At 43.4% G+C, this 27,411-nt stretch overlaps 1 protein-coding gene across 2 annotated transcripts in view; it reads right to left on the reverse strand.

Moving 5' to 3' along the window:
* HDHD2 (haloacid dehalogenase like hydrolase domain containing 2) overlaps positions 1 to 27,411 on the reverse strand; it is a 139,659-nt gene that overhangs the window by 36,233 nt on the left and 76,015 nt on the right. For both annotated transcript variants that reach the window (XM_086962907.1, XM_086962906.1), the window contains exon 4: positions 24,880 to 24,964. In XM_086962907.1, the coding sequence (XP_086819033.1) occupies positions 24,880 to 24,964 (85 nt within the window). The remainder of the gene's footprint in view (positions 1 to 24,879; positions 24,965 to 27,411) is intronic.

Raw genomic sequence — 27,411 nt, forward strand, 5'->3', positions numbered from 1 at the left:
ATTCTCGCCTTACTTATGAATATAATCGCTTAGATTAAAACAACCTTTATATCTTTGCTTTATAGATTTTAAATCGGCATTTGACTGCGTAAACCGAAAATTCTCTGGGAAAAACTAGAAAAAATGAAAATTCCGGTTCCACTGCTCAAGCTAGTTTGCCTTCTATACTCAGAGACATGGGTGAGCGTGAGGATGGGTGACGGGAATACCCTATCTACTGAGATCCCAGCAAATGAAGGATTGAAGCAGGGTTGTGTTTTAGCCCCCCTTCTTTTTAATTTGTTTCTTGCTGACCTACCAGGATTATTGGACAAAGAAAACGCCCAACCGCCGAAAATAGCGGATAGATGGCTCACAAGTTTGATGTATGCGGACGATGTCATACTTATGAGTCACACAAAAGTGGGCCTTCAGCGTTTAATGAAAAGGACCTATACCTACTCAAAAGAGAATGGAATGGTTATAAACGAGACCAAAACTAAGATTATGGTAGTTGCTAAAAACGCAAAGATAAAACAAAAAAGCTTGAACAAGTTGAGGTCTACAAATACCTAGGGGTATTATTCGATGCAAAGGGCAATTACCATCTTCAAAAAGCTGACGCTAAAAGGAAAGCAAACACATTAATCGCTGCATTTAGAACTGTGCAAAAGTCTCTCCCTAGCCTGACCTATGGTCTTCTCCTGAGCATTGTTGGTGCAAAACTCTTACCCACTATTACATATGGGAGTGAAGCACTAATGGGTAAAGATAGTGATACTTTGAATAAAATTATAACCAGAGTACACCGAGCGCTTTTCCATCTCCCAGTGAACGCTTCCCCAGCACAAGTAAGGATGGAGTTTGGCCTAACAAATCAACACGTTGCAAGGCAAGGCCACTTTATTAAAGTTTGGAACCAAATAAAAAGTGACCATCAAAATGAGATATCATTGCTCCTATGGAGAGAAATAAAGAAGGACACTAACTCTAGTGCAGCTCTTTACCTTAGAGATGCGATTAATGAATTTGGGGTTATGAAGATATGGGAAATGAACATAACCAAGTCTTCATTTAAGAAAATCATTAATAAAGCTGCAGACTACCTATCCATTCTAAAGGACAAGGCTACCCTTACCAACAGAAAACATGCCTGGACGGTGCTAAATGGCTATAAAAAGAAGGAGATACAACAATATCTGAAAACCCTGTGGACGGAAAAAAATAAGCAGGTGCTCATTAAAGCGAGATTTGGATCCCTGCCAGGCCTATGTCACATTCCGCCATGGGAATTTCAAGAATCTCAAACGAAATGTAGACTATGTAACATGGGCGAAGAAGACATTCAACATCTTCTGTGTATCTGCCCTGCACTCCTGCAAGAGAGAAAATCAATGCTCAAGTTTCCTCTAAAAACACGCAGCATACGGACTTGCAGGCAGGCAGTGATTAAGTGTATGGACTCAAACGATATTGCTCTAAACGCATCCTTCGTAAAGTTCCTGCTGCTGGTTAAAAGGAAACTCGAAGACGTAACTACTGTAAAACTTAATTGTCTGTAAAGGTCCTGCAATGATAATTTTATGCGATTTTATCTTGTAACATATATTTCAAAAGTTTCTTTTATATGTGATATGTTGTAAGATTTTAAATAATCATCACAATAAAATACTTTAAACTTTTAAACTTTATTTGAACTATGAAAATTGAATTTTTTCATAATAGAATAGACAAGACTAAAAGTCCCAGGATTCAAAGAAAAAAACATAGACTGGAACAGCACATCATACATGCATGGAGCTTGGAATCTTAGCAGGGCTGTAATGACGGGAGACTTGTGATACGAATAGACCTGGGGGGTGAACTCCACTCCGTTCTCGGAGTTTGCATAGTTTTTTGCACTTCGCGCTCCACAAAGCATGCTGAGTGCAGAAAACTCCACTCTGTGTAGTAAAGCGTAGCTTTTCCTCGCTCGAGAACGATAAGCTCACAAGCGCGAGCTGTCACTCGGGTACCATTTCTACTCGAGCAGCAGGAAGATCAGTGCGAATGACAGTTTGCACTGCACTCCGCCACTTGCGATACTCCGCTGAGTTTTTTTGTCACTTCGCTGAGTTCCGCATAGCGAAACTCCGTGAACTATGCCCAGGCCTGGATACGACTAGTGCACACCACAGGAACCTTCACTGCAGACAACAGAGGTACGTCTTATACTTGTATACGAGGCTAATTTGTTAAACCTCATCTGTCTCTTCTATTTCAGCATATAGATGACCTCCTGAATCAAAATTAGGAAAAGCCAAAGGAACATCATATTCTGGGAATTATTTTGTTCTTTAACTTCAAAAAAGTATAACCTTTCCACGCTGATGTGATCACAATGATGAAGACACTCTTCAAGGTCAGGAGACACAGGGAGAACTGTGCATAGGCTTGCAGGGTATATATGGGAATAATGTTAAAACCAAATTATGGTCCAATTGTGGTATTACAAACCGTTTGGGAGTTAACGTGCGTCAAAGCTTCAATAAAGCTCATCACACCAGGCAGTTTAAACAAGGGTGTAGAAAGGACAAAAAGACAGACAAATAACCTTTAACAGTGCCCACTGCAAGGCCTTGCTGAGCCAAAGAGAAAACAATTAAAACAGCTTTGCCTGACAGGAGTCAGAGTCCCAGGCACCACACCAATTACAAACTTGCCCCAGCTCCCAGCATATATGCATTTCGTGGAGGGGCGTCTGAGGGCGAGGATGACATCCACCACCTTCAGGTGGGAAATGGAAAGCAGTCAATTCCTGCTGTTCAGTCTGTTGCACCTATTACAGTACACACAATGAAAGGCTTCTGACACTCAGCCCCCAGGTTTAATGAACCACTGAGAATCAGTAGATGTAAATGTAAAAAGCTTGAGAGGAAGTGGCGTAGCCTGTATCTCCAGGAAGATAAGGATACCTACAGGGCTGCTCAAAAAGTACACTATAGAATGGCGAGAGAGCCAAAGGTGGACTATTGGCAGTATAAAATCATGTCTGCTACTAATAAGAGTAAATAGATCTTTGGGATTGTGAAGTCTTTTATGACCCCAAAGGTGAATAGCAGAACAGCCCCACTGTCAGAGGACTGGAAGCATTTACTGGCCCAATCCTTCCACACTAAAATAGAGACGATCCAGCAGTCCTTCTCGGCGTCATCTAAGGATAACACAGTTGGCCCTGGGTTAGTGGAGGATGTAATAGGGTCCGCTCTATCAGGGATTCCCCCACAAGCCCCTCAGTTATTTCACTTTCCGGCCATTGAACCTGAAATCAGGCTCACCAGTGGACGCTTGTCCCGCAAAGCTGGATCCCACCATTAATCAGCACATTAATGAGGTTTTAGATTCCTCACTGGCTGCGGGTGTGGTACTGCCTCTTCGGAAACATGCAAAAATCCTGCCCTTTCTATAAAAAAAAACGGGTGCCGACCCACTTATACCCACCAACTACAGGCTATCTCCCTCATTCCAGCCTTTTCGCAAGTGCTGGAGAAGCACGTAAACAAAACAATCATGGAGTTCGCCCAAAAAAACACAATCTTTTGCATCCTACTCAGTCAGGCTTCAGGGCTGAATATAGTATGGAAACGGCACTGCTGGAGGTTACGGAACATATAAAGGAGAAGCTTGACCAGGGGGGTAGAGCAATCCTCATACTGTTGGACCTGTCGGCAGCGTTCGACACAGTGCCACACAGTAGGCTTCTAGACAGATTGGAAAGAATGGGTTTCGGTGGACGGGCTCTGGCCTGGTTAGCCTTCTATCTGGAAGATAGAGAGCAGGTGATTTGGACTCCCCCGTTCTCATACACCCGCCATGCTTACAAGTAGGAGTCCCTCAGGGTTCCTGCCTTAATCCAAAGCTTTTTAATTGATATTTGTCCACTTTGGCAACACTGGTGGAGTCGTACGGAGTAAAGATAATTTCATATGCCGACAACACGCAGTTGTTTTTTCCTGCAACAGAGGTAACAAGTTTGATGGGGACATGATTAGATCTTGCCTCACCTATGTTTTTGGGTGGCTGGAGGAAAACCAGCTGAAGTGTAATTCTGATAAGTCGTAAATAGTCCTCTTTGGCCAGCCCACAGTGCAGGATTGGAGTCAATGGTGGCCAGAGGAATTTTCTCCTCCCAGTGTGGCCCAGCCTATAGTTCGAAACTTGGGAATGTGGATTGATGCCGCTCTTTCTATGCATGCCCAAGTTCAGGCCTTGGTTGGGACCTGTATTGGATTACTTAGGATGGTGAGGAAGTTTCTTCCACTCCTTCCACTGGATTGTAGGAGGACCGTGGTCCAGGCACTGATTACATCGAGACTGGACTACGGGAACATCCTCTTTCTATGACTGTCGGAGTGTCTCCTACAACGTCTCCGGTTGGCGCAAAACACCGCAGCCAGGGCCATTCTTTGTCTTAAACCGAGGTCCCATATGGCACCTCATCGCAAAGCCCTCCACTGGCTTCCCGTCAGGGAGAGGATACAGTAAGGCATTAGTAATGTTCTTCAAAGCCCTAAATGGTAAGGGGCCTCATTACCTTAAAAGACGGGTTGGCTGATACACTGCGAGAAGGCACTCAGATCAAACTCGGGGGCGAATGCACATGTCCCTAAGGTGCGTTTGGCACTCAGGGGCACAGGCATGAAACAAATTCCTAGTGCACCTCAGACTATCTCAGGACCTGACGAGTTTCAAGAAACTGTTGAAACCATGTTTTTTTTGGAAGGTAATCGATCTTTAGGCCAACAGTCACGTGATTCTGCAGCGCCGGGACACTCCTTTTGGAGTAGCTGTGCGCTATATAAACTTTCTTATTCATTCATTCCAGCTATGGAGGTGTAAGTTGCACACATCTCGATGGAGGACTTTGCCCTGCTGCTGAGACAAGAGGTGCTCCCTTAATGGTAGCCTGATTGGAGGACCTAGTTCAGGGCCACTAGGATGGCTTAGGTCCTTTCATTCAAGTTCTTTTTCAGAAAAACGGGAAGGGAATCATATTGGCAGGAACACGTACAGGGTCCCTTTTTGATGTATTCAAGCCAAAATATGTCTCCTAATGAGGGTTCTTGCAGAAACTTCAACATTCAAAATTGCACACATACTGCACGCTCTGGAAGGTGGCAAAACCTCCAACCAGGGCTCTTCCCTCTTAAATACCGAATTTTACCCATTCGGTATTTAAGAATAGGTAAATGGGATGTAGGTAATTTACCGTTAAAAATTACCGAATCGGTAAGATTCGGTAATTACCGAAGGCCCATGGGAATGAATGGCGATTACCGAATCGGTAAATACTGATTCGGTAAAAGGGGGAAAACATTGAAGGGTGGCAGGGTGTCACTTTGACACCCTGTTGAACCCCTCAATTGTGTATGGGTGCACATGTGGCACACATACATGCCCTAAGGGCATGTATGTCTGCCACATGGCACCTTTGAAAAAGCATTTTTTTGTTATTTACCACCAACTTATAGTTGGTGGTAAATAACAAATCCTAAAACGGGAAAAGCACTCATTTGAGTGCTCCCAAATTCGGTAATTTTTAGTAATTTACCGATTCGGTATTTTTAAGAATCGGTAATTTACCGAATTCTTAAATACCGATTGGGTAAATTACCGAATCTGTAATGTAGCCACCTACATATGAAAAGCTAACAGCTAGATTCATCAAAGTGAAATCGGCTCGCAAATGGCCAGATTCTGAGAATCTGGCCCTTTGCGAGCGCAATTTTTGCATTTGGGATTCATCATCCCAAATGCAAAAATCGCAATTATAGAATTCGCAAATTTGCGAGGAATTGCATTTAAGGAATCTCTATTTGAGATTCCTTAAATGCAATTCATGAAACATTAAAAAATTGCGATTTCGCAATTTTGGGCCGCTATTTACCGCAAAGTCAAACCTCGTAGTAAATAGCGGAAACTTAGAAAAATGCACTTAAGTGCATTTTTCTAAGTTGTATGTTACACACACACATGTCCTTGGGACAAGTGTGTGCGTAACACCAGCATCCAATATAATTTCAGGGGTGCAACAGGGTGTCCTTTGGACACCCCTGCACCCTTGAAATCGCAAACTCAACATGCGAATCGCTAATAGCGATTCACACATTGATATGTCTTCCCATTCATTTCTATGGTTCTTGAGGCCCATAGGAATGAATGGGGAGTTATTCCTTATTTGCGATTAGCAATTAGCTAATCGCAAATAAGGAAGCTGTAGGAATCGCAATAATTATTGCGATTCCTACATGAATCCCGTTTTGCGAGTCTGTAATAGCGATTCCTTAATAATCGCTATTACAGACTCGCACAACATGCCGATGATGAATCTATATGTAATTCCGGTCGGAAACGGCCGAGATTCGGTAGTTTCGGCCGTTACCGATCGGTATTAGACATCCTCCATCTGGCCCCTAGTGCGTTGCATGAGTAACATAGTTTTCCTGAGATTAACTTTGGTTTATCCAGTGCGCTGCCAGTAGCATTAATTGCTCAAACAAACCCTGAAAACTGACCCCAGTTCTAAACTTTTACAGATCAGTTAAATATGGAAAATGACCAGGTGAACAGGAATCCCTGCCTTGTGCAGTAACTTTATGTATTCGGCCCTGACACACACAAAGTTCAACAGACCTGTCTCTGAAATGTTTGCGGCTCACGTGCTATAGGGCCATAAACTACTCACACGGTAATTTCAATAATGAGTAACCAATCGCTCAGCACAAATGGGTCGCCACTGTAGTACAAAAGGCGGCGATCCCAGACTCCACTCTCAATGAACCTGGCCTCCATCCAGGCTAGAGACTATTTGAAGAGGTGACCTCTGATGTACTGCAATTCAAGCTATCGAAAGGCTGCACTAATTAGGCAGCATCTGAGTGATTAGATAGCTAGTATCAAGACAGGGCACCTTTTATTACTTTCTTTATAAGATAGAGCTAGGCTTCCCTTCATTTATACAAAAAAAAGAACACAATTAATTTAATTTTCCAGACATAAATTTACATTGTCTCCACCATTTACCACAAATACAACCGGATTTTCCAAAAAGGAATTGCTGGGCGCGCTTCATAGTTGCCCCTACAGCTCAAACACAGGGTCATTGTTCAGATTCACGCGATGGACCTGTAGACACACATTTTTCGTTTTAAACTTATCTTTACAGCATCAACCTGAAGATCTTGCTATGAGCTCTCTGGGTGCTCAAGGTCAGAAACGACACTTCTGCGGGTAGTGTATTCTAGGGAAGCAGTCTGATGCATATTTATGGTGTAAACTGATTTGTCGGCGTACACCTTAAAAAAACTTTTTTAAAGAGTAAACAAGCAGCGACAAAGCCAACACGTCTGTCATAAATTTGCTAACGCATGCAAGCAGTGTTTGGGCATCACTGAATTTCCATTCCATACCCAATTACAGTTAAACAGGTCGTCTTGGCTAATGCTTTTTTGTGGGTGTTTGTGCATTCTACACAGGAGTCAGATATAGTTAAGACTATGAACTGCTGCAGCCCCTTTAATAGCACAGTTTCAATTTTATCACATTCCTCTTGTAATAGACACGGTATCATATTTATTGCCCCACTTATTGCTCTATTATCTATAATTCATAAACGAAGACAACCTGTCTAGCTTCAACACTTTTTAGACAATCGATAACTATAAACCACTCTTTTCACATATGCTTTGAGTAAAACACCCTGAAAATCTGTGCTGAGGGCACTTGATTCATTTCTAACAGTATAAAGCACAGTCACCTGGACAGCTTCAAGTGTCTTGATTCCATGAATAAATAGCTCCTTTGGGTCCTCATTACGGGTGGCCCCTTAATCCCGATACGGGCAAGTAACAGCAGTCATCGGCGACATCAGAATTATGGATTCCGTGGGAACACCACAGATCTCTTAACTTTCACCCGAACATTTTACCTCTAAGTGAAAGTCTGGCCTAAAATAAGAAATAACTTCGAGGATCAGGTTTGGGATTCTAGATCCCCCCTGGTAACTTCTCATTTCTTAGCAGACCCTAAGGGTCCACACCTTAATGGGCAGATTTTTCCCAACCGCAGATTTAACTCTACCTGATAATACCAGGGGAGGAGTGGAGGGGAGAACATCTGGCCCATTTACGAGGCGGCTCAGAATCAGGCTCTTAGTTCCTGTTTTTCTAACAGCTATCTTATCCCATTATAGATTAAGGACTACAAGTACCACAAAGCAGAGTGAAAAAAATCTGATCTGGATGAGTTACTCACACATGGAATAGAGAAACTTGAAACTACTGCATCATCTGAGTCTCACGTGTATTTGGAGTTCATCTAACAGCCTTTTCCTGGCCTAGTTAGGTGTCAACTTTTCTTGCCTCAGCTTTACCTTATATGTTGACATATAGAAGATGCTGACCCAGATGTGAGTGTTTGTGTGGGTAGCATTATTGGGCACATTTCCACTTCAGCCACATAACCCAATGGACTTGGGCCCTTACTTTATGGTGAAAAGCCTAAATGTTATAGCCTTATAGCCCGACGTAGAGGGCTATACCGGCTATTAAAGGCCCTCTCCAGCATTAAAGGCCCCGAGCCGAAGGCGAGGGTCTTTAACAAGGGAGAGAGACTTTAATAGCGGTATAGCCCATCTATGAGGGGCTACAAGGCTATTAGAACATTCTGCCACTAGAGGGCAGAATGTTCTAACAAAAAAAAACAAAGCCTTTTGGGAGCGTGAGGGGATTGGAATCCCCTCAGGCTCCCTGAAGCCTTTGTTCACAGCCAGAGCTGTGAACAAAGAAACATTGGAATGTTGGTGCTCCAGGCTTATACCAGCCATGATAAGCCCAGAGCACTCTGTTTTCAATGGAGCCCAACATTCCAATGTTCTAATATACTTTCCGCATGATTCGGGCTGGAATCTTGCGCGTTGTGAGGTGTGTACATTCATGCTTGGATGCTTCACACTCTGTGGTTCAGAGCACCCAACAAATGTTATTTCTTATAGTAGCCCAAGGAATGTTTGTGGTCAACTTTACAGTAACAAAGGACAGGGAGAAGGTCTACTTCCTAGATGTCAATATCATTGCGGACAATGGCACACTAACAAGCTCCCTATACACTAAACCTACCGACAAAACAGTCTGCTGAGGTTTGACAGTGCCCATCCGAGATCACTCAGAGAGAACCTACCGGTGGGACAATTTTTACGCCTCTGTAGGAATTGCTCTCAAATAAAGGAATATAAAGAGGAAGCAAGGATATTAACAAACAAGTTGAAAGAGAAAAAATACCCTACCAGAATCATTGAAACCGCCCAGAAAAGAATGCGTAATACTCCCAGAGAAACTCTCTTGGACACACATGAGAGAACTGAACCACAACAAATGATATGTGTCACGACCTTTAATTCATCATCAAACCAAGTGAAGTGAAGAAGATCATAAATAAGAAATGGACAATACTTACATCTACTAAACTGAAGTATGAGAGACCAATGTTCTCATTCAAGAAGAACAGGAGTCTAAGAGATTCGCTTGTTCATACTGACATTTATCAACCCCAGTTATCGGTCATTTTCCATGCGGTTCGTGTGTAGCATGCAAATTTACTGAACAAACAAAACCTATTGACATTGGCCTACGTTCCCCAAGGGAACAAAGATCTCATACGAACTGTAATACGAAATCAGTGATCTACCTCATAAAATGTCCATGCCAGTTGTCCTATATAGGTATGACCTCCGTAAAATCAAGGTCCGCATTTGCGAGCACAGAAGCACCATAAGGAGAGCAGTAACTGTTACTAAACTGACGGCTCACTATGTGGAAAAACATCATAAGGACACAGATATATGGTGGACAATCATTGAGAAAGTGAAAGGTACCTACAATTTACAGAAAAGACTTCTAGACATAGAGCAACAATGGGTGTATCGTCTGAGAACCCATGAAATAGGACTCAATGACGGCATCCCATGGAGTCAACTGAATAAATAATCACAACTGGACCAGAAGAAAACTACTGGTACTCGTCACTAATTCTTTCCTAACCTTAGTGTAGTTTCTCTCTGCCTAATTTGAACTGACCATCATTATAGTCCTCCTGGAAGATCCTCTGGACATCGTGCCACCTGGAAACGGCGGCTCTTGGGCTCAATTTCCCCGGACCTGATAATTCTCGCCTCGGTGCCTATTCAAATCATGGGTCCCACTCTGCAACTCTGGGCAATAGCTTGCTTAATCTCCACAACGGCCCCAACAACGCTAGGATGCCTGGCTTCACCTTGGGGGTGCCCAGGAGTGGGCATTTCACAGGGAAATGGCAGGAAGGGTTCCTCAGCGGTATTCGTACAAGCACCGAGATGCCCCATGGTGATTCGTGCGCTATACAAGTACCACTACTACATTACATTACATCTTGCACCACCTCCAGTAATGTTCTGAGCGGTTCATAAGCATGTAAACTCTTTCTCCACCTCCGAAACGCAATAATTGTATGCGTCCAATTATCAACCACCCACAATAGGATATGCGTAGAACTATATTATATCCCATACACACACTCATAAACGCACCACTTCACACATAACTTTTTGGAACATAATGGTTGTTAATCTACTTCGGTATCGTGTGGGGTTATTGTTTTAGAAATAAGTGCTCAAATTTGTCTCAAAATCTAAAATTTATTGAAGCACGTTAAATACTCTTTATGTAATGGTGCCACACAGTGTATCAATGCGGTTAGCACAATGAGAGATTGTTGGGAAACAAACATCGAGAATATGGGACTACATCCCCCACAATTCCCACCACCCACACGGCCCTGCTGACGGCCACGACGTTATGTCGTGACGTAATTTCCGCAACACTTGGGAGTGTACACACCTCCTCCGGGCTATACAGCGCGTTACCGAAGGTTTAAAAATAGTCCTTCCGAGCTTCCACGGTGCAGAAGCTAAGGACCGGAAACCGTAGTAGGTGTAAGAGCTGGGTGAGACCACAATATGGAGTAAGTGCGCGAACCTTTGGGCAATACGAGTTTTTTCTGTTAGCACAGACTTCTCACCATTTTGAGAAGGCCAACTCCGGCCGCAATACAGGTGGCAAATGTTTTTATTAAGATTCTCACTACCATCCTCATCTTGGCACCCCCTGTAGGACCACCATTAGCATCTTTCCTGTCCTATTGTAAAGCGCGAAACCCCCACATTTGGGTAAGTGCCTTGATGACTACTAACTAATGAGTGGTATGAATGTATGAGTGCACATAGTATGAATGGGGATACAAACATTTAACTTTAAACGGTGCTTCACTAGTTGCAATTGAGATTCATTTTATGTGTGAAAACTACCTCTGAGACACGCATCAACACCTGAATAGTGTTAGAATGCGAGTTATATCGCCACGCCATAGACCTGTCACAGCTGACCAGTTTGTCACAGGAGTTCATGATGAGTGGCACATTATGGGGGAATTTCCCCAATTAAACAGCATGTACACAGGTTTTGGCATGCTACACACAACTCACCTAAAAGGAATAAGTACAGTTTTATGATCTGTGGTTTATGCAAATGTGTCCTGCTGTTTTTCAGCCCACAGATGGAGCCTGGCAACACGCAGACACACCAACATTTGTGCATTTCACGAGGAGAAGCTACTCTTCCCTCGCATCACGGTGAGGATAGGGACTGCCCATCCTGTTATTCCCCACACATATATGGGGGTGTCTTATCTTGCCCTGAAGAAAGTCCAGGACCTTTACGGCCGCCTCTGGACTGAAACATATCGGCACTAGGGTCTTAGGACCACTAAAATCCAACAAGATCCGTTTTTTAGAATTTTATTAGCCCAGGTAGACCCAAGAATAAAGGGGAACCAGGGGTCTAACTGAGGTTTTTTAACTTTAAAGCCCCCCCTTCATCTATCTAAAGAGCTACCCAACACTGTGGTTGAGCCCACCCCGACCTTTAGGGGTCGGGGTGACCCGATGATGAAGCATGACACCACTAGGGTGTGTGAGGGTAATTTAACAACAAAAGGTTTTTTCCCCTACACATGGTTATAGTTAGCATAACCATCCACAGTTCTAAATAGTATACATCTACCCTGGATAGGCCCACTATACCCGTAGGTTCCTCCGGAGTTGAACCCATTTTCAACTCACTAACACAGGGTACGTACCACCGCATTTCGCAATTGGTATGTGACTTTGGAGTATTTCTAGTGATATAAAGTTTCAGGGAGGATATACTCCATTTTGTTATCCCTCTCTCACCCCCTAAACACTGAGTAATATCGGTGTCGTTAGTTATTTACAAGGTGAGCAAGCAACAAAAAAAATGTATTAAAAAAAAAAATGTTTAAATCAAGTAATGAATCACCAACGCAGTGCTTTCTAAACAAGAACCAGAGTCATTCAGTCCTGCAATTTTCCATCGCAACCTTTTTTCCTGCACTTGGCGTGCTGGGGCATTGCTTTTATGGTTTGCCAGTATCTGTTAAAAATTCTGCAAGATGTAAGGTTTCCTCATGCTATAAACTAGCTTTCTCCTGCCCATAACTTGATACAATCCAATTGGCTCTTTGTTATTGATGCCAGGCATGTGTTTCTACAGGTTCCATCTGCAGCCCCCCTTACCTACTCCAGTGAGACCTTATGAATAGAACCACAGGCGACAATCTTAGCAGGTCCAAAATCTAGGAATTACATTTGATGATGTCCTGTCATTTGTTCTAGGCCTCATTATTCTCATGTGTTCTTTCAAACCCCTCCATCTTATTTGTGGGATTTTACACTGATCTTGCTCCACTTCATTGTTTTGGCATTAGTAGTCCTCTCCTTCACCATTTACTGTAGAACCAATACCTGGGTGACGGGGTCAACCTTCACGGCTTTTGATTAAACTCCAGGTGACGTAAACTTCTGCAGCTTATCTACTTTTCGCCTGGAGAAGGAACAAATCAGTTGCACCTCACCTGAACATGCTGCTCTCACTAAACCCTTTAATGACTTTCAGAACCACTGTGACCACCACTGTTGTAGTGCTTGCACTGACATAATATTTGTAATTGTTTATATATATTATGGGTATTATTAAAATAGCTAGACCTATTGGCTTAGCAAAAGCTTGTTAAATCAAGCCGCTTGCTCCAACTTTTAGAATTGCCCATTAAAGAATACTATATCGTGAAACAGGTTCATGTATGGTGTCAAAAGAGAATGTAAGAAGCGCACAGTGCAAACTCACAGCGCTTTTTAAGGTGGCAGGGTGGGAGCGACTCGCTACTGTTTGGGGAGTTCCAATAAACTTCCAACAAGTTTCCTTCTTACCCCAACTTCCACAAAAATGTCTCCTGTGTGCAGCGAAGGGCGGCTGCGCATGAATCACAGAGAAAGCCTGGTGAGCTACCCCTGTTGCTGGTTCCACCTCTTCTAATCCAGAGCTCCCTCAGTGCCCCAGGGCATTGACTACACAAGGTCAGGAGGCTGCAGAGGTTCACCTGAGGATGTAGTAGGAAAATTGTTTCTAAAGCATTTCAGAACAAAATGAGCAGGAAGCGAGTGACAACCTACGGAGAAGTGTGGCTCAATGGTTAGAGCGGCAGACCCTGATGCAGAGGTCTAGCCTGGGACCAGGGTTCAATTCCCCGCCTCGGCGGGTCCTGGGCTCAAAATTCCACGGACCTGATAATTCTCGCCTTGGTGCCTATTCCAATCATGGAGTCCTACTCTGCAACTCTGGGCAATAGCTTGCTTAATCTCCACAACGGCCCCCACAACGCTAAGGATGCTTGGCCTCCACCTTGGGGGTGCCCAGGAGTGGACGCCTCACAGGGAAAGCCAGGATGGGTTCCACAGCGTTTCGTACAAGCGCCTTGAGACCCTTGCAGGTGAGTAGTGCGCTATACAAGTATCAATTTTACATTTAACCTACTAATCTGAAAATGTGCATCAATTACTGAAACTGAAATATATGAAAATAACCATTAGCACAGTCTGTAACGCCAAAAAGGTGGCTTCCGGTACCAATACAATGTAAGTGGATGTCAGTGACCTTGCACCAATCTGCTGGCTTCTAGTGCGGCTCAGAGAGTGCCTATCAACCCTAGAGCCCAGTAGGGAGAGTTATTAAAGTAGATCCCCTGCAGTTAGGTCAAGTGTAACCGGTGTCCAAAGAAACTCCTTTGTGTGTGAGTTGCAAGGAAGGTGCTTGCCATGTCCTGAGGATGCATACGCAGAACCGACAGGTTTAGGCATACTGCACTCCAACAGATGGCTGGAGTAGGTGGCAAGAAAGGATTATTTTAAATCTAATGTATGAATAACACATTATTCAATGTGTGACAAAGTTAGATGCAAAATAGTCCTATATGCATTGCAAAGCATGCATTCCAAGGAGGTGGAATGATGTACAAAACAGCCAATGGAACAATATGAGAGGGAAATACTGCGTTAGGGAAGAGCCAAAGCACGCTCAATGTCTATGTTCAAGTAGACTGCTGACCTGAAAAGCTAGACCCAACATTGATCTGGACCCCTCCATCCCCCAAGAACAAAACTGGTTGGCCACTCTTTGTTTTTAGGCATTTGCCTTTCAATAGTCCCTAGTTCTTTCTATAAAGTCGCTGGGCTACATCTTTGAAAAAAACACCACCATAAATCACCACAACGCAAAACTAACTAACCATACCCGAGCTCCAAGCCCCGTCCATACTCATCTTGATTGGAAAATGCCATCTCAGCAGGAATTTCAACACCTTGCACTGCACCCCTCAGAACTGCACTGCTGGCTATTGCCAGGTCTGATCTCATTTCCCTATTCTAAAACACCTTCATTGGCTGTTGTTCATAACAAGAGTTGATTTCAAGATTGCAGGTATCATTTATAGGGCAAACCACCCTGGCCTAACTTCTCATCTGAACAATAAACTCAAACCCACGGTTGGTCAACGAAAACAACAGGGAGAGGTCATTTGATTCAGGAAATTCCAAAAAAACAAGAACACTAAAACATCAAAGCAAGCTTTCTCATGCCTAACCCCCATATTTTGAAGATCTCATCTGGACTGAATAATACTGAACACACTAACCTTGCTTTCAGAAAAGATTCAAACAATTATCTCTTCTGACTTTGTCTCCCTAACTGACTCAAATGTTGCTCTAATCCTGCTCTCCTTTCTTTCCACCACTTTAGGGTTAAAGATTAATTGTAACTTTTCTACATGTTGTTAATTGTAAAGCGCTCAGCTGCCAGTTGGCTAGGGTACGCTCCATAACGTTTAAAAATAAAAAATAAATACATTTTCAAGGGCATTGTGGAGTTTGGCAGGGCAAAATCCATGGGAAGGGAAGCTCAAGTGAAAGGGGTAGATAGCAGTTCAGCCTTTATGGATGTGCTAAGGGGTTTGTCCTCAGCAAAACTTGACACTTGTTTTTCACCTCTATTGACAGAGCACAAATCATCCCACCTGAACTGCTGCAGTCTAGTTAAGGGACCTTTCAGCTTCTGGACTCACAAGGACCTCTTTCCTTCATGCTATGATCTGGTACTCTGCACCCAAACCATGGAGGCGCCTTAAGATCATTCAGCTAATGAAGTGAAAAAGCTAGCAGCACCACACCATGCCAGGACCTCTGCTTATACCCGTCAACAGGCTCACCAGCTGAGATTGTGAATGTGTTGTCTCCTTGGATCCATCATACAAGTCATGTTCTGCATACACCGATCTCTTGACTGGGGGTGAATGTTTTGATTTGTTCTGCATTCTGTCCATTCTGTCCATCAATCGTGTGTCTTTTGCTTTCGCGAACAAAGTGTGCCTGGGCTCACTGTGCCACTGGAATCAAGCTATCCTGGCTGAAGAGGGGTGAAACTCCGAAACCGGTCCTAGGATGCTTGTTTCCGGTCCAGGGAGGACCTGGCTTGGCAGTTTGGGCTGGACTGTTCCCATGAGGCACAGGGTCAAGACTGAAACCCAGATCTCTTGAATGGGGGTGAATGTTTTGATTTGTTCTGCATTCTGTCATCAATTGTGTGTTTTTTGCATTCTTGCCCTAAGTGCGCCATGTATGCCCAGACGTGGGTCCTGGGCTCACTGTGCCTCTGGAATCAAGCTATGCTGGCTGAAGATGGGTGAAACACCGAAAACGGTCCTAGAATGCTTGCTTCCGGTCCAGAAGGGCCTCGCTTGGCAGTTCGGGCTGGACTGTTCCCATGAGGCACAGGGTCAAGACTGATTTGCATATGGCCAGGTCTAAACTGGGGTGAGCAAAAGAATGATAGATTTAACACAGATCTCTTGACTGGGGGTGAATGTTTTGATTTGTTCTACATTCCGTCCTTCAATTGTGTGTCTTTTACACCCTCAACAGGCTCACCAGCTGAGATAGTGAATGTGTTGTCTCCTTGGTTCCATCATACAAGCCACGTTCTGCATACACAGTGGAACCCTCGTCCTGGTAATGACCCCCAAACCCAATCATAACGGGTCAAATTGCATTGACACAGAAAAAGGAGAACCCAAAATATTTCAAGACTGGGAGACTGGTGTACAACTGCACTTGCATGGTCCCCTTGCAAGACTAACCTAAAGACTGACAACCAGGCCAAACATTAAAATACAATTCTCTGAACACTGACCTGACTTCTACCTAAGTCCTTGTTGGACCCTATTGCTTTCAAAATGAATCCTGGGAGGCTTCTCTGAACTGATCGCACAAACTATGTGTGTTACAGCCAATGTGACTGTTCGTTGACATTTTAACTGTTATTTCTATTTGATTTTAAGCCTTTAACACCTGTGTTATAAGTGCTGTGATTGAAGATATGTGATGAGTACAAAAACACAAGTTTTCTGGGCTCTTTTTTGATACAACTACCCTTCTATATCTATGGAGAGGGCAACATACTGCTATTTTTCTACATGTATGTAATGGTCAGAGTAACCACTGTTCCTTAATAAAGACCCAGTTCCCTCCCTGGATGAGCTCCCTCAGCTTATTCAGACATTTGTCCCACTCTTTCCGTCACTTCAGCATCAGCTTTTTCCTGCTCATCAGCAACAGCCATGTTTACAAACACCCGTTCATGCCAAGCTATTTGACTGAAACCTATGAAAGGAGCACTAATCATGGGCTCAATCTGCTAGTGATTACAAAATGTTTCTTAGGCGCTTCCATTGTCTTGCCAATTTATGAGTCTACTCCCCTGGACCACGAAATCTCTGGTGCGAGAGTGAATTTTACAATTTCAGAATGCAGTTTAGCATCTTTTTGCCTTTTTTTTAGTCTTTATGTATTCAGCAAACATCCATCAGATTGTGATCATTCGACAATGACCTTCTCTAGCTTGATTTTGCCCTGCAAACCCATTAATAAACATTCACTCGGCTCATATACTCTGTGCACTTCAGATAATCATGGAAAGTGAACTCAGTCTCTGGGTTGGTGATGCTTGTGGGTATTCAATTCAAGAGGATCTTGCTAGGATGCAGAGCAGGGCTTATCCAAGTGTCTTGAGGCTCCATCAGCGCAGCCACACACACCCTAAATATTTGCTTTGTGTCTCAAGTCAACTTATAGAATACTGCTTCAACGTGACGCTTACTTTGTCTTACTAATGTTTCATCCGCATTTACGGCAAACCTCACAAAAGCGTTCACTGCAAACTAGTAAATCTTTCATGGTTCTCCCCATCTAAACATTATAGAACTAAATATTCCTCCTAGCCAGAAGTGAGTACCAAACCCTGTAAGGTGGTTCTCTGGTATAATCCATACCTGGTCACTCTCACGTCAGAAGTTAACGCCTCAAATCACAGAGGAAGACTGAGATATGACATTAGGGAAAGAGAACCTTTTAAGTCTTAACAGGAAGCCTATATGTGTGAGCTCCATGCAATGCAATATACTTTTTTCATGGATCATATAATTATGATACTTAAACAATCTTCAAGACAGTATAAGAGCTCTTCATTCTTCATTGTGTTATTGTTATTAAATTATTGTGCTTTGTCTCCAGAGTCTTGCGCTATTCTAAATTATATTTTCAATCAGAACATAACCAGTATTGTCAAGTTTCTAAATATCAATTGGGTATCTTTGGTTCTCTCGTTACAGAACTTGGATGTTTCTCCAATTATGCTTTTTGCTACTCCTGATAGGGTTATCAAGCTTCCAGCCAATTTACATTTAGGTGCCTGATAAACCTTCGGCCAGTTCCTTCCAAAAACTCATCAGAAAGTTGTGGTCCTAGACATCTACAATGTTTTGATTCTTTTGGTTCTGGGATTGTGCCATATGCATTAAAAGCTGGTTTGACTCATACTTAAAAAGCACTTTCTTCACCTGAGTGGCTTTAAGAAATTGATAATCACAATCCTGGAGAGGGTGAACCGCTAAAGTAACTAAATAACCCTGTACTCAAACCTCTGGTTGCTAAAGTCTACAGCAGCCAGGAGAAACTTAGAGGCAATGTGTAAAGTATCCATGCAGTACTAAAACAGTAATAAAGTCGAAATGCAAAACAATAACAATCCTAAACAAATTAGAAAATCAGAATAAAATATACTAAACAAAATGACAACAAAATCCAATAATGGGAATGTGAGATATTAATTTTTACAGTTTTAAGTAGAAATATTGCCAAGAAGCACAAAACGCCAATGATAGCCAACAGAGGCAGTAGAACAGGACTCAGGTGAAATTAAATACGGGAGACATCCGTTACATAGCGGTCTTCACACCGCAGTACCTTTACAACGCAGGCATTACAACGCAAGTCATTAAAACAACATGCGTTGGATGGCGCTCTAAGCTAAGGAATAGTATGATTTACTATTCCAACACCTTCCCTACTGTAACGTAGGCTGGAGTTGGAATAGTATATCATACTATTCCTAAGTCCAGCGCCCTCCAGCGTAAGTTGTTCTAATGACTTGGGTGTAATGCCTGAGTCGTAAAGGTATTGCGGTGTGAAGACAGCGATGTACGTCACATATTCATTTGATACTGACCGCGATAAAGGTGGGTCAGATACACCAACCAAGTTCATCATGGGCAAAAGACTTCACCTTCTGACTTAGTCTTTTAAGTCTGAGTTCACCAAAGGAGTACACCTTGGGGGAGGCGCTTAGAAACACACCTGGTAAAGGCAGAAGCCAACAGGAGTGTCCAGTCCAGGTCCAGTTGCCAAAGGTCAGCTTGTCAGTTGCAGAAAAGGTCAGCCAAATGACCCTTGGGTTCCACTTCTTTGTCATAGGTAGAGGAGGGCGAGCAGGTCTTTTCTGGTCTCAGACAGCAGATTTTATCACCGCTCACGTAGTCAGTTACAAGGCAATGTTCCAGATTAAAGTCCATTTCCTGTAGGGACAAGGACCACCTTGACAGTTTAAGATTCTCTCCCTGCACTTGCATCAGACATCGGCTGATGCAAATGACTTCTAAGCCCGGAAAGGACTCCTCAACAGGGTTGAACCAGAGATTACAGGAGGGCTCAATAACCCCCAGCTGCATCCTTTTTGATACTGGCCCTCACCTTATCAAACAGCTTGTAAATGTTATTTTTGATCGCCATGCTGTCCCCTGTCTCAATGTCATGTGTGTACCAGTTGGTCAGCCCAGGGGTAAATGAGAAAAGAGTGGAGAACTTTATCAGTAACTGGTGGCAGTCCCTCTGCTGCTCTGTTGTTAGCATCATAGTAAGAATATCTTCCTCCACTGACCCATCCTGTTCTTTGGAAGATGGTACATCTGGGAGGGTTCACTCTCTTTCTCACCACCGCCTGTCACCATTGGCACAGATAACTTAAACCTCTCAAAGTGTGGCTGGAGGCGATTTGAATGCAGTACCCTTTAAGAGTTCCTGGATGCCTGGAGATGCACCAGCCTGGCGATCCACCAGGTAGATGACCACACTCTTTTTCTCCTTGATTTCATGGGGACCTGTCCACAGGTCTTCTAAGGCTCGAGGCTCCTATGCATTGTGTGCATGTTGAATACATGTACTGGGTATATGTGTACCTGTAGTGGTACAATACCTGAAGGATATAGTGCTGTGCAGTCCCTGCATATTAAATGCATGTACTGTGTGAGTGGTGTGCCTGTGGATAGTACGATACATGGCAGACCTTGAGTTGCATTTTGGGTGTCCCAGGCCTGCATGATGACTAATGAGGAATGGAGGTGGAGGAAACCCCCAAACATATTTGTGGATTGCTGCATTCCTGTAAATTGGGTAGGACACATGCCGGAGAGGGAAGAGCCAGGCTTCCCCCACACACTTCAAAGGGTGCTGTTTGAATCCGTGTGAGGTCACAAGGAAGGCAGCTGGGCACATCTCAGTGAGCAGAGGAGGCTGATGCGAGAATCATAAAATGTCCGGCTGGGGCCCTGGGCTAACGATTTGATACACATAAAACTGTGGCCGACATCCAGGTGTGACTTCTAACCACTCCCATGGCCTGTGTTGTAGGGCTATCAGCTTTGGAGTAGCTCCTGGTGTGACAGACTACTTTCAAATGGAAGAGAGGGCAAAGATTTGGGCACTTCAAAAGGAGGGAGACTCACAGCATTAACTTCGAAGACTCAGGTTCTAAATATGATTTGGTGTTTCGATATTGACTATAAGTAGGGGAGCTTGAGACCCGAAAACGGTCATCTACCAAGCAGCCAGATGGAATGTGTGAGAAGAGAAAGCTCTGCAAAACTTCTGCCTGTGGCAGGTCTGGAGGCAAAGGCTGAGGGGACACCCCCAGGGAATCCAAGACCACCTGCCCTGAAAACTGGAGAACCAGCTCCTTCCTGCGTGCGAAGACCAGTATGCCCTGTGAGGAAGAGGAGAGCACTGGAGGGAGTAAGGTCCAGTGTGGAACCTTGTGGAGCGGACTTCCTCTGCAAGATGTGAGGAGACGGCTGAAGCATTTATTGGATTGTTGCCCCTGTGCACGATAAAGTTGGCAGCCCTCTTATGCCAAAGGGGGCTGCCGTTAATTGAGCCATATGCATTGCTGCACCGATCAGGCGGAGCCCAGGCGTAGTGAGTAGCCGGACCCCGTATGTCTGACGGGAGCCGACATGAGAAGACGGCCTTGCAGTGAGGGACACAGCTCTTGTGTGGTGGTGGGCCAAGACCCCTTATACCAGTAGGGGCCGGTGCCGGGGCCAATGACTTCCCTGTGCCACCTTGGCTAAAGCCCATGTTTTGTGAGGATACGGTGAAGCCAAAGGAGTCCACTGTGACCAGCAAGACGAGTGACCTGGTCGGAAAAGTTGCCGGAGGAATGAGGCGACTGTAGGACCCTGTTTACCTGCCCGAGATGAAGGATTCCCACCAGGATCTTCGCATCAGTACCACCCCATGGTGGCATGAAGCAGAGACTTCCCATGCAAGGAATGCAACAAAGTACCTCTGGGCACGAGTCAAGTGCTGAAGAAGTACTTGGCCCAGTTGCTCAGGATCCACAGCAGGTCGGGCCCAGGGACATCAGGAGTAAAAGGCCTCAAACCCCACAGTAGGGCCTATTAACCCCTGCTTGGCCAATGGACCTCTGAACAGGGTTCTGACAGAAAGCTATACCGATGTTAGGCCCTGTACCAATGAACCCATGCCATCGGCTGGGCAGGTTGTTCTTAGTCTCTTGAGAAAAATTCCAAGTCCCAAGTTTAAGGTCAGGCAGGGAGAAGTACACGTTGACCACAGCCAAGAGTCCAGGACCTTGGGGGCAGCCCTTGGGGGTCAAGACTCACGCCAGTGTAGGCCAGAAGCAGCCCCAGGACAGGTTCAGTTGTAACAGGTCAGCTGGGAATGTAGGAAAAGGCCTCTTCAAGCTTGTTGTTTCCCTGTAGCCAAAACAGGAGCTCAGCCTTCTGACCCCTGGAATCACTTCTGGGTTCCTGGGTACAAAGAGATCAGGTTCGGTCTTCTTCAGGTTTCCAGGCCCTTCTTCTGAAACTTCCACAGGTCCAGCTGTGTTTGGAGGTTGCTACTAGGGATGCCACATTTATTCCCAGGCCCAGCCTTTGGATGTGGGCAACTGGTGCGTGTTTTACTTTAATCTAGCCAACAGTGCCCTGCTCTTCCTAAATCTAACATGACAGAACCCTTCAGAGCCCACGTGCACAAGCAGAGGTGTGGCTATGGAAATGGGAAACCCCTCAATTGTAGTCACTGTAAATCAGTTCTGGGGCACCTTATACACCTCTCTACAGGGAGGCCATCAGCTAGCACGTGACATACTTACAAAAGGACTTGGAGGCTTTAGGTAAGGAAAAAGGTGATTTTTCTATAATACATTTTCCGTAATAGTTAGATAAAACTTGATGTTACCATTACATTGGATTTTGCCTATTCAAAAGACTCCTTGAAATATTTTTCTAGTTCCTACCAAACCAAACCGAAATTAGCATTATAAGGTGAAATATTATTCCCACAGTGAAGCTAGCTTTTAGGGGTTTTCACTCTAAGGGCATGTGGAACATTAAACCTTTGCACATCCTACACTTGAATACCATGCACCCTACCTTTATAGACAATAATGCCTACCTTAGTTGTGACCTATTAGTATTTAAAAGGAAGGTTTAGGACTGCCAAAAGGGTTTATTTTGGTAGGTCGAACTGGCAGTTTAAAAACTGTTCAGCCAGGCTGCTATGGTAGGAATGGGGTTGGTGTTGTGGGTCACTGCAGTGCATCACTGCGAGGGTTAACCTACAAGCCCAGGTACCACAAACTAGGGACTTATAGAGAAGTCCAAAGTGGCCAATTGGGTGTGTATCATTTTTATCATGTTTAAAGGGGAGCCCAAGCAGTGGTTAGCTGGGGAACGTGCACAGAGTTCTAGAACAAACAAAGACGTTCAAGGCAAAAATCACGGGACTACCAAGCAAAAGATGGTCATTTCGAACAACACTAATCCAGAAGTTAAAAAGAAAAACATATTTGGGAAGCAGGGAGCAGGAATGTGAAGCCTGAAGAAGGGGTTAACTGCACTGGACTACCCTATATCCGAGAGACAATTTAGAGTTAGCAGAGCTAGATATTTCTCCCAATCCAATAAATCCAGCGAAAAGTCATATCTGGATTGCAACAGCGATGTTCCCCAGGGAAACTTCTGTCCAGCTTCGTAGCAGATCCAATCATCAAAAAGATTAGTCTTTTTATGTATACATGGTATCAAAATGTCCGTACCTAAGCCATCCACCATAAACTCTACATTTGTTCCAATGCTTCTACCATCCATAATAAATGGGATTCTGTCTGATCTGCACTAATCCCTTTAGGAATGTATACATCGACTCACATGTTTCACTCATAGGGGGAGTATGTTGCCCTACTCTTTAGGCTGACAAAGACATTTCCTCCTTATGCTGCCTTTGTTGTCCTTCACACTTCTTTCATTATCCACTATAAGGATACATATGTTTGAGTACCAAAACATGTCATAAATTCCAGCGATTTCTTTTGAAGGAATGCAAACCCTGCGTTAGAAACTTGGGCAAGATTGTATTTTATTATGTATTGCCAATATGTAATGTGAAATACGAATAATCAATATTGCATATTTTCAAGAACTGTATACTTCTTACATTACTGTATTGTTTGTTGGTGCTTTTCACTCGGTAGCTCTGCAACCCCTTTTGAACATGATGAATAAGGAAGCAATACCAAAGGTTTCCAACATTTACACCTGTTCACAAATTCCCAACAGTAATAACCTGAGTCACTGCTGTAGTTAAGAGTCCACTCATCAATACATCATGTACCATCCTTGACAGGATGTTCTATCAACAACTGAACCTAGGTCACTAAACCTTTTATGACACTCTTGTGACATCCAGCTATTTCGCCAAGTCGCCTATTATCCCATGGCATTAGGTCTGAAAAAGAGAATTTTAATGTTGCCTGTACCTCTAATGTCAATATATGTGGATAAGCAACTGAAAACAAGCATGATACTGACATGTCTGTAAGTGAAGCAATCATATGAAAGGAGAATGTTTAAGCCATCAACGTCACTCCTTGGTAACCCATGCTGATGATTTTCCGATCAGCACTTGGTTTGAAGTAGACTCGACTGGTGTCAACTGTGTGGGCGACTATGACAAACTTGCGATGACGCTACTCCACATGATGAAATAAGGAGTACTGTCGTAACACACATTAGATAAGGGCAATGAACAAGAAATCACTGACCTGAACTTATCATGAATAGCGCATCTACAACAGCATAGACAGTCTTCTTGGAAACAAGGAAAAGCAGTTTCTAATCAGCCAATCAACCTTGTAACTCCCAACACACCCAATCAAGGAATGTAAACAAATAGTGTCATCAGAAAGTACTATTACATTTTATCCGTAGATGATCTGATAAGATAACATTAAACTGGAGAAAGAAGAGTTCAGAGGTAACCCTCCCCAGAGAGAATGCATTACACATGAGAAAGCCCTCTCTGTTGGGTGACACAAATACCCAACATTAAAGCTATGCTATAGTCAAATAATGCAGATGCATGTATTGGTATTGATCTTTCATTATTATCATATCTCATCCCCACCCTACCCTATCTTGTGCCACATCTGCACATTACAAAGCCTGTTCTAGTCAATGGTTCCTAATAATTGCTCGCCTTTCTGAAAGTCCTTGGGCATTGTACATTCCAGACTGCCTATTTACACTTTTCTATTCTTGAAATCAACTTCCCAAAGTTTGAATCTACCACGACCCCCATCTATTTAATTATCAAACATCCTCCCTTTGGCATGGAGTACAATCAGAAATCTAGACTCATTCAAACAAAAAACATTAACAAAATCTAAAATCCGCAAATTGTGAATTATGTGCATCCAAGAATTGGTCTCCTTGATAAAGTAAACTTACCGAAAAGCTCTATTCATGGTTTCATAGTTAAAATGCTCTGGAGCTAATCCTACCACCACTGCATTGGGGTCATGCGTGGCCACACCTGAAGAAAAATAATAAAATGCCATTGTTAAAAAAGATAAAAGCTATTAAAAAATGCTTTTTGCTCTCATAGTGGTTCTAATCACTTTACACATACCAAACAGTATTGGCATTGGTTTACTCGACACAGGGTGTCTGGTATTTGCTAATGGTGAACTAAACTGTTACTAGGCAACGCCTGAGTCTCCTGATAGTCTGGTTTTGATGAACGCACCCAGAGAAACATACTAAACATTTAAATAAGGAGCTGGCATGTATTTTTATAACTGCCTTGAATTTCTGGCTTCTTTCATAGGTCTGTTCTTTAAAAGCACAGATGTATCATGGATTGCATATCAGACCTAGAAAACTCGTTATACGTGCTAAACAGCACAGAAGGATACAGGACCCAAGATGTTATCATGGACCAACATAGAAATTCCAAAATCACACACCTAAAACCCTAAAACACGATTTATTGAGATCACATGAATACTATACCATACTCAGAACAACTTTTCACCTGTCAGTGTCGGCTGAACAGCCACACTTCACGCGGTAACTGAACATATCTCGTAATCGTGAAACAGTTTACACCCTTATATGTATTTGTGTATCATTTTGCAAATTGAAGCAGTATGCTGCCTTTGTGGCTATGTCTTCATGACATGAGCACTTTCCACTAAAAATAATGTATTATTACTGCCTTTCAAAGCTCACTGATATGCTGTTTTGGCTGTCTCGAAGTGATGTATGTGCCCACTTTGTAGTAGAGGTATAAAAGGAAAAGCAGTTGGAGATGAAATACATTTCTAAGAGGTTCAGCTGCAGGCAGTGAAAGGTCAAGTTCTTATCCGCTGTCAAGATCTCTGGTTCTCCTTCAAAACAAAATATGTAGCAGTATTATCTTTCTGGTTAGGTACAGAATGTGATCTTGATTAGTGGCAACACTGTATGCTCTGGGGTACATGACTGAATAAAGGTCTGGTCCAAAAAGCAGCTTCTTATAACATGTTGTGTGGCTTCGAACACTAGTGATACCTCAGATGAGTATAGGGTAACTCTAGGCCCCAAAAGACATTTGGCATATCCATGGGAAGCCCCCTGAGGCAGCACAAGATGCAAGAATTTAGTGACGTTAAAACACATCCTTCATATAATTAGCATTGTCAGCCTAAGCAAGTGACCCACTACAACAAGTAAGGGATTTTACAATGAGTCTTAAAAATAAAATGTAGAAATCTACCATCAAAGCATACGTATCAGGAACAGACTGTTTTCTAGAGTCGATTACACGCATCTGGCAGCTGGTAAGGTATGAAGATGTGAGGTAGTGTTGAACCTCACCTTTCAAGGCTTTGCCACCTCCTTTGCTTGGTCAGAAGCCAGTGGAGTGACAGCAGAGAGATGTTGGTACTGGTAATAAACAGTTGACATATTTTGTGCAGGGGATGAGAACGAAAGCAAGTGGTACCTTCATAGTCACTTTAACAGGTGGACTTTGATAGATGCACAGTAGTCAATGCCGGTAATGACAAATCCAAGGGTCACACACTGCAACAGGAGCAGCAGAGGTAAGTTTCCGAGGAGGCGGTAGAACGTATTTTAGTGAAGTTTCACTGACCTCTGATCTCTGATCTGCCGCCATCTAACTTGAACAGGAGTTGAGGTACCATCCATGCCGCGGGATGCTATGCAAGATGAAAGAGCACGCATCTAGAAGTAAGTCAAGCAGGAGTATAACCATAAAACCCGCTGCCAGTGTATTTGGCCATCGCAAAGCTTGCTAGTCGCACTTAGCTCGAGCTAACATCTAGGATGTTGAAGATTGAGAAACTGAAAGATTTAACAAAACTTCATGAAGCGGATCCTAGATGGAAAAGTAATGCAGAGTGAGGTCCTGCAACCTCTGTAGCAAGTTCCTGCCCGGCTGATTGCAATCAGCTGAAGTTTCAGTATTAAGGACTTCGATCAATACCAGCTCAAAGGGAAGTGTTTGCAGATCCCACAGCTGGGGGAGATTGCTTTCTATAATTGCGCTCTTCTCCATACCGCGGTAGCTTAAATGTGAAAACGCGGTCTCCCTAATGCCATTAATTCGTTTTGTTGGAATGCAGTGTACTCTTCATTTAATGAAAATTAAAATGAACCAGTCCTAATCCATTAACTTCTGAATTAAACAATAAAAGTTGGTCACCAGAAATCAAGAGTTAGCTGCAATTGGAGCTGCAAAATCCTGGAAGCTTCAGCAGAAAATGGTTCACCGAAAAAGTAAAGCAAGTAGAAAACCGGAAGGAACACCTGAATTCAATGCAGCCGAAGCAAATGGGCATATGTTTATCGGTGAATAAGTCCTATGCCTTGTAAGCCTCTGTTCATGTGTCTTGTTCAAAGTGGCCCAATCCGTTTAATGTTAAAATGGGTAGCACAACACCTGCCTCAAGTGCGCCTTTCAAAGATGTGATAATT

This window comes from Lissotriton vulgaris, chromosome 3_1 (assembly GCF_964263255.1).
Source record: "Lissotriton vulgaris chromosome 3_1, aLisVul1.2, whole genome shotgun sequence".
Classification (NCBI taxonomy): domain Eukaryota; kingdom Metazoa; phylum Chordata; class Amphibia; order Caudata; family Salamandridae; genus Lissotriton; species Lissotriton vulgaris.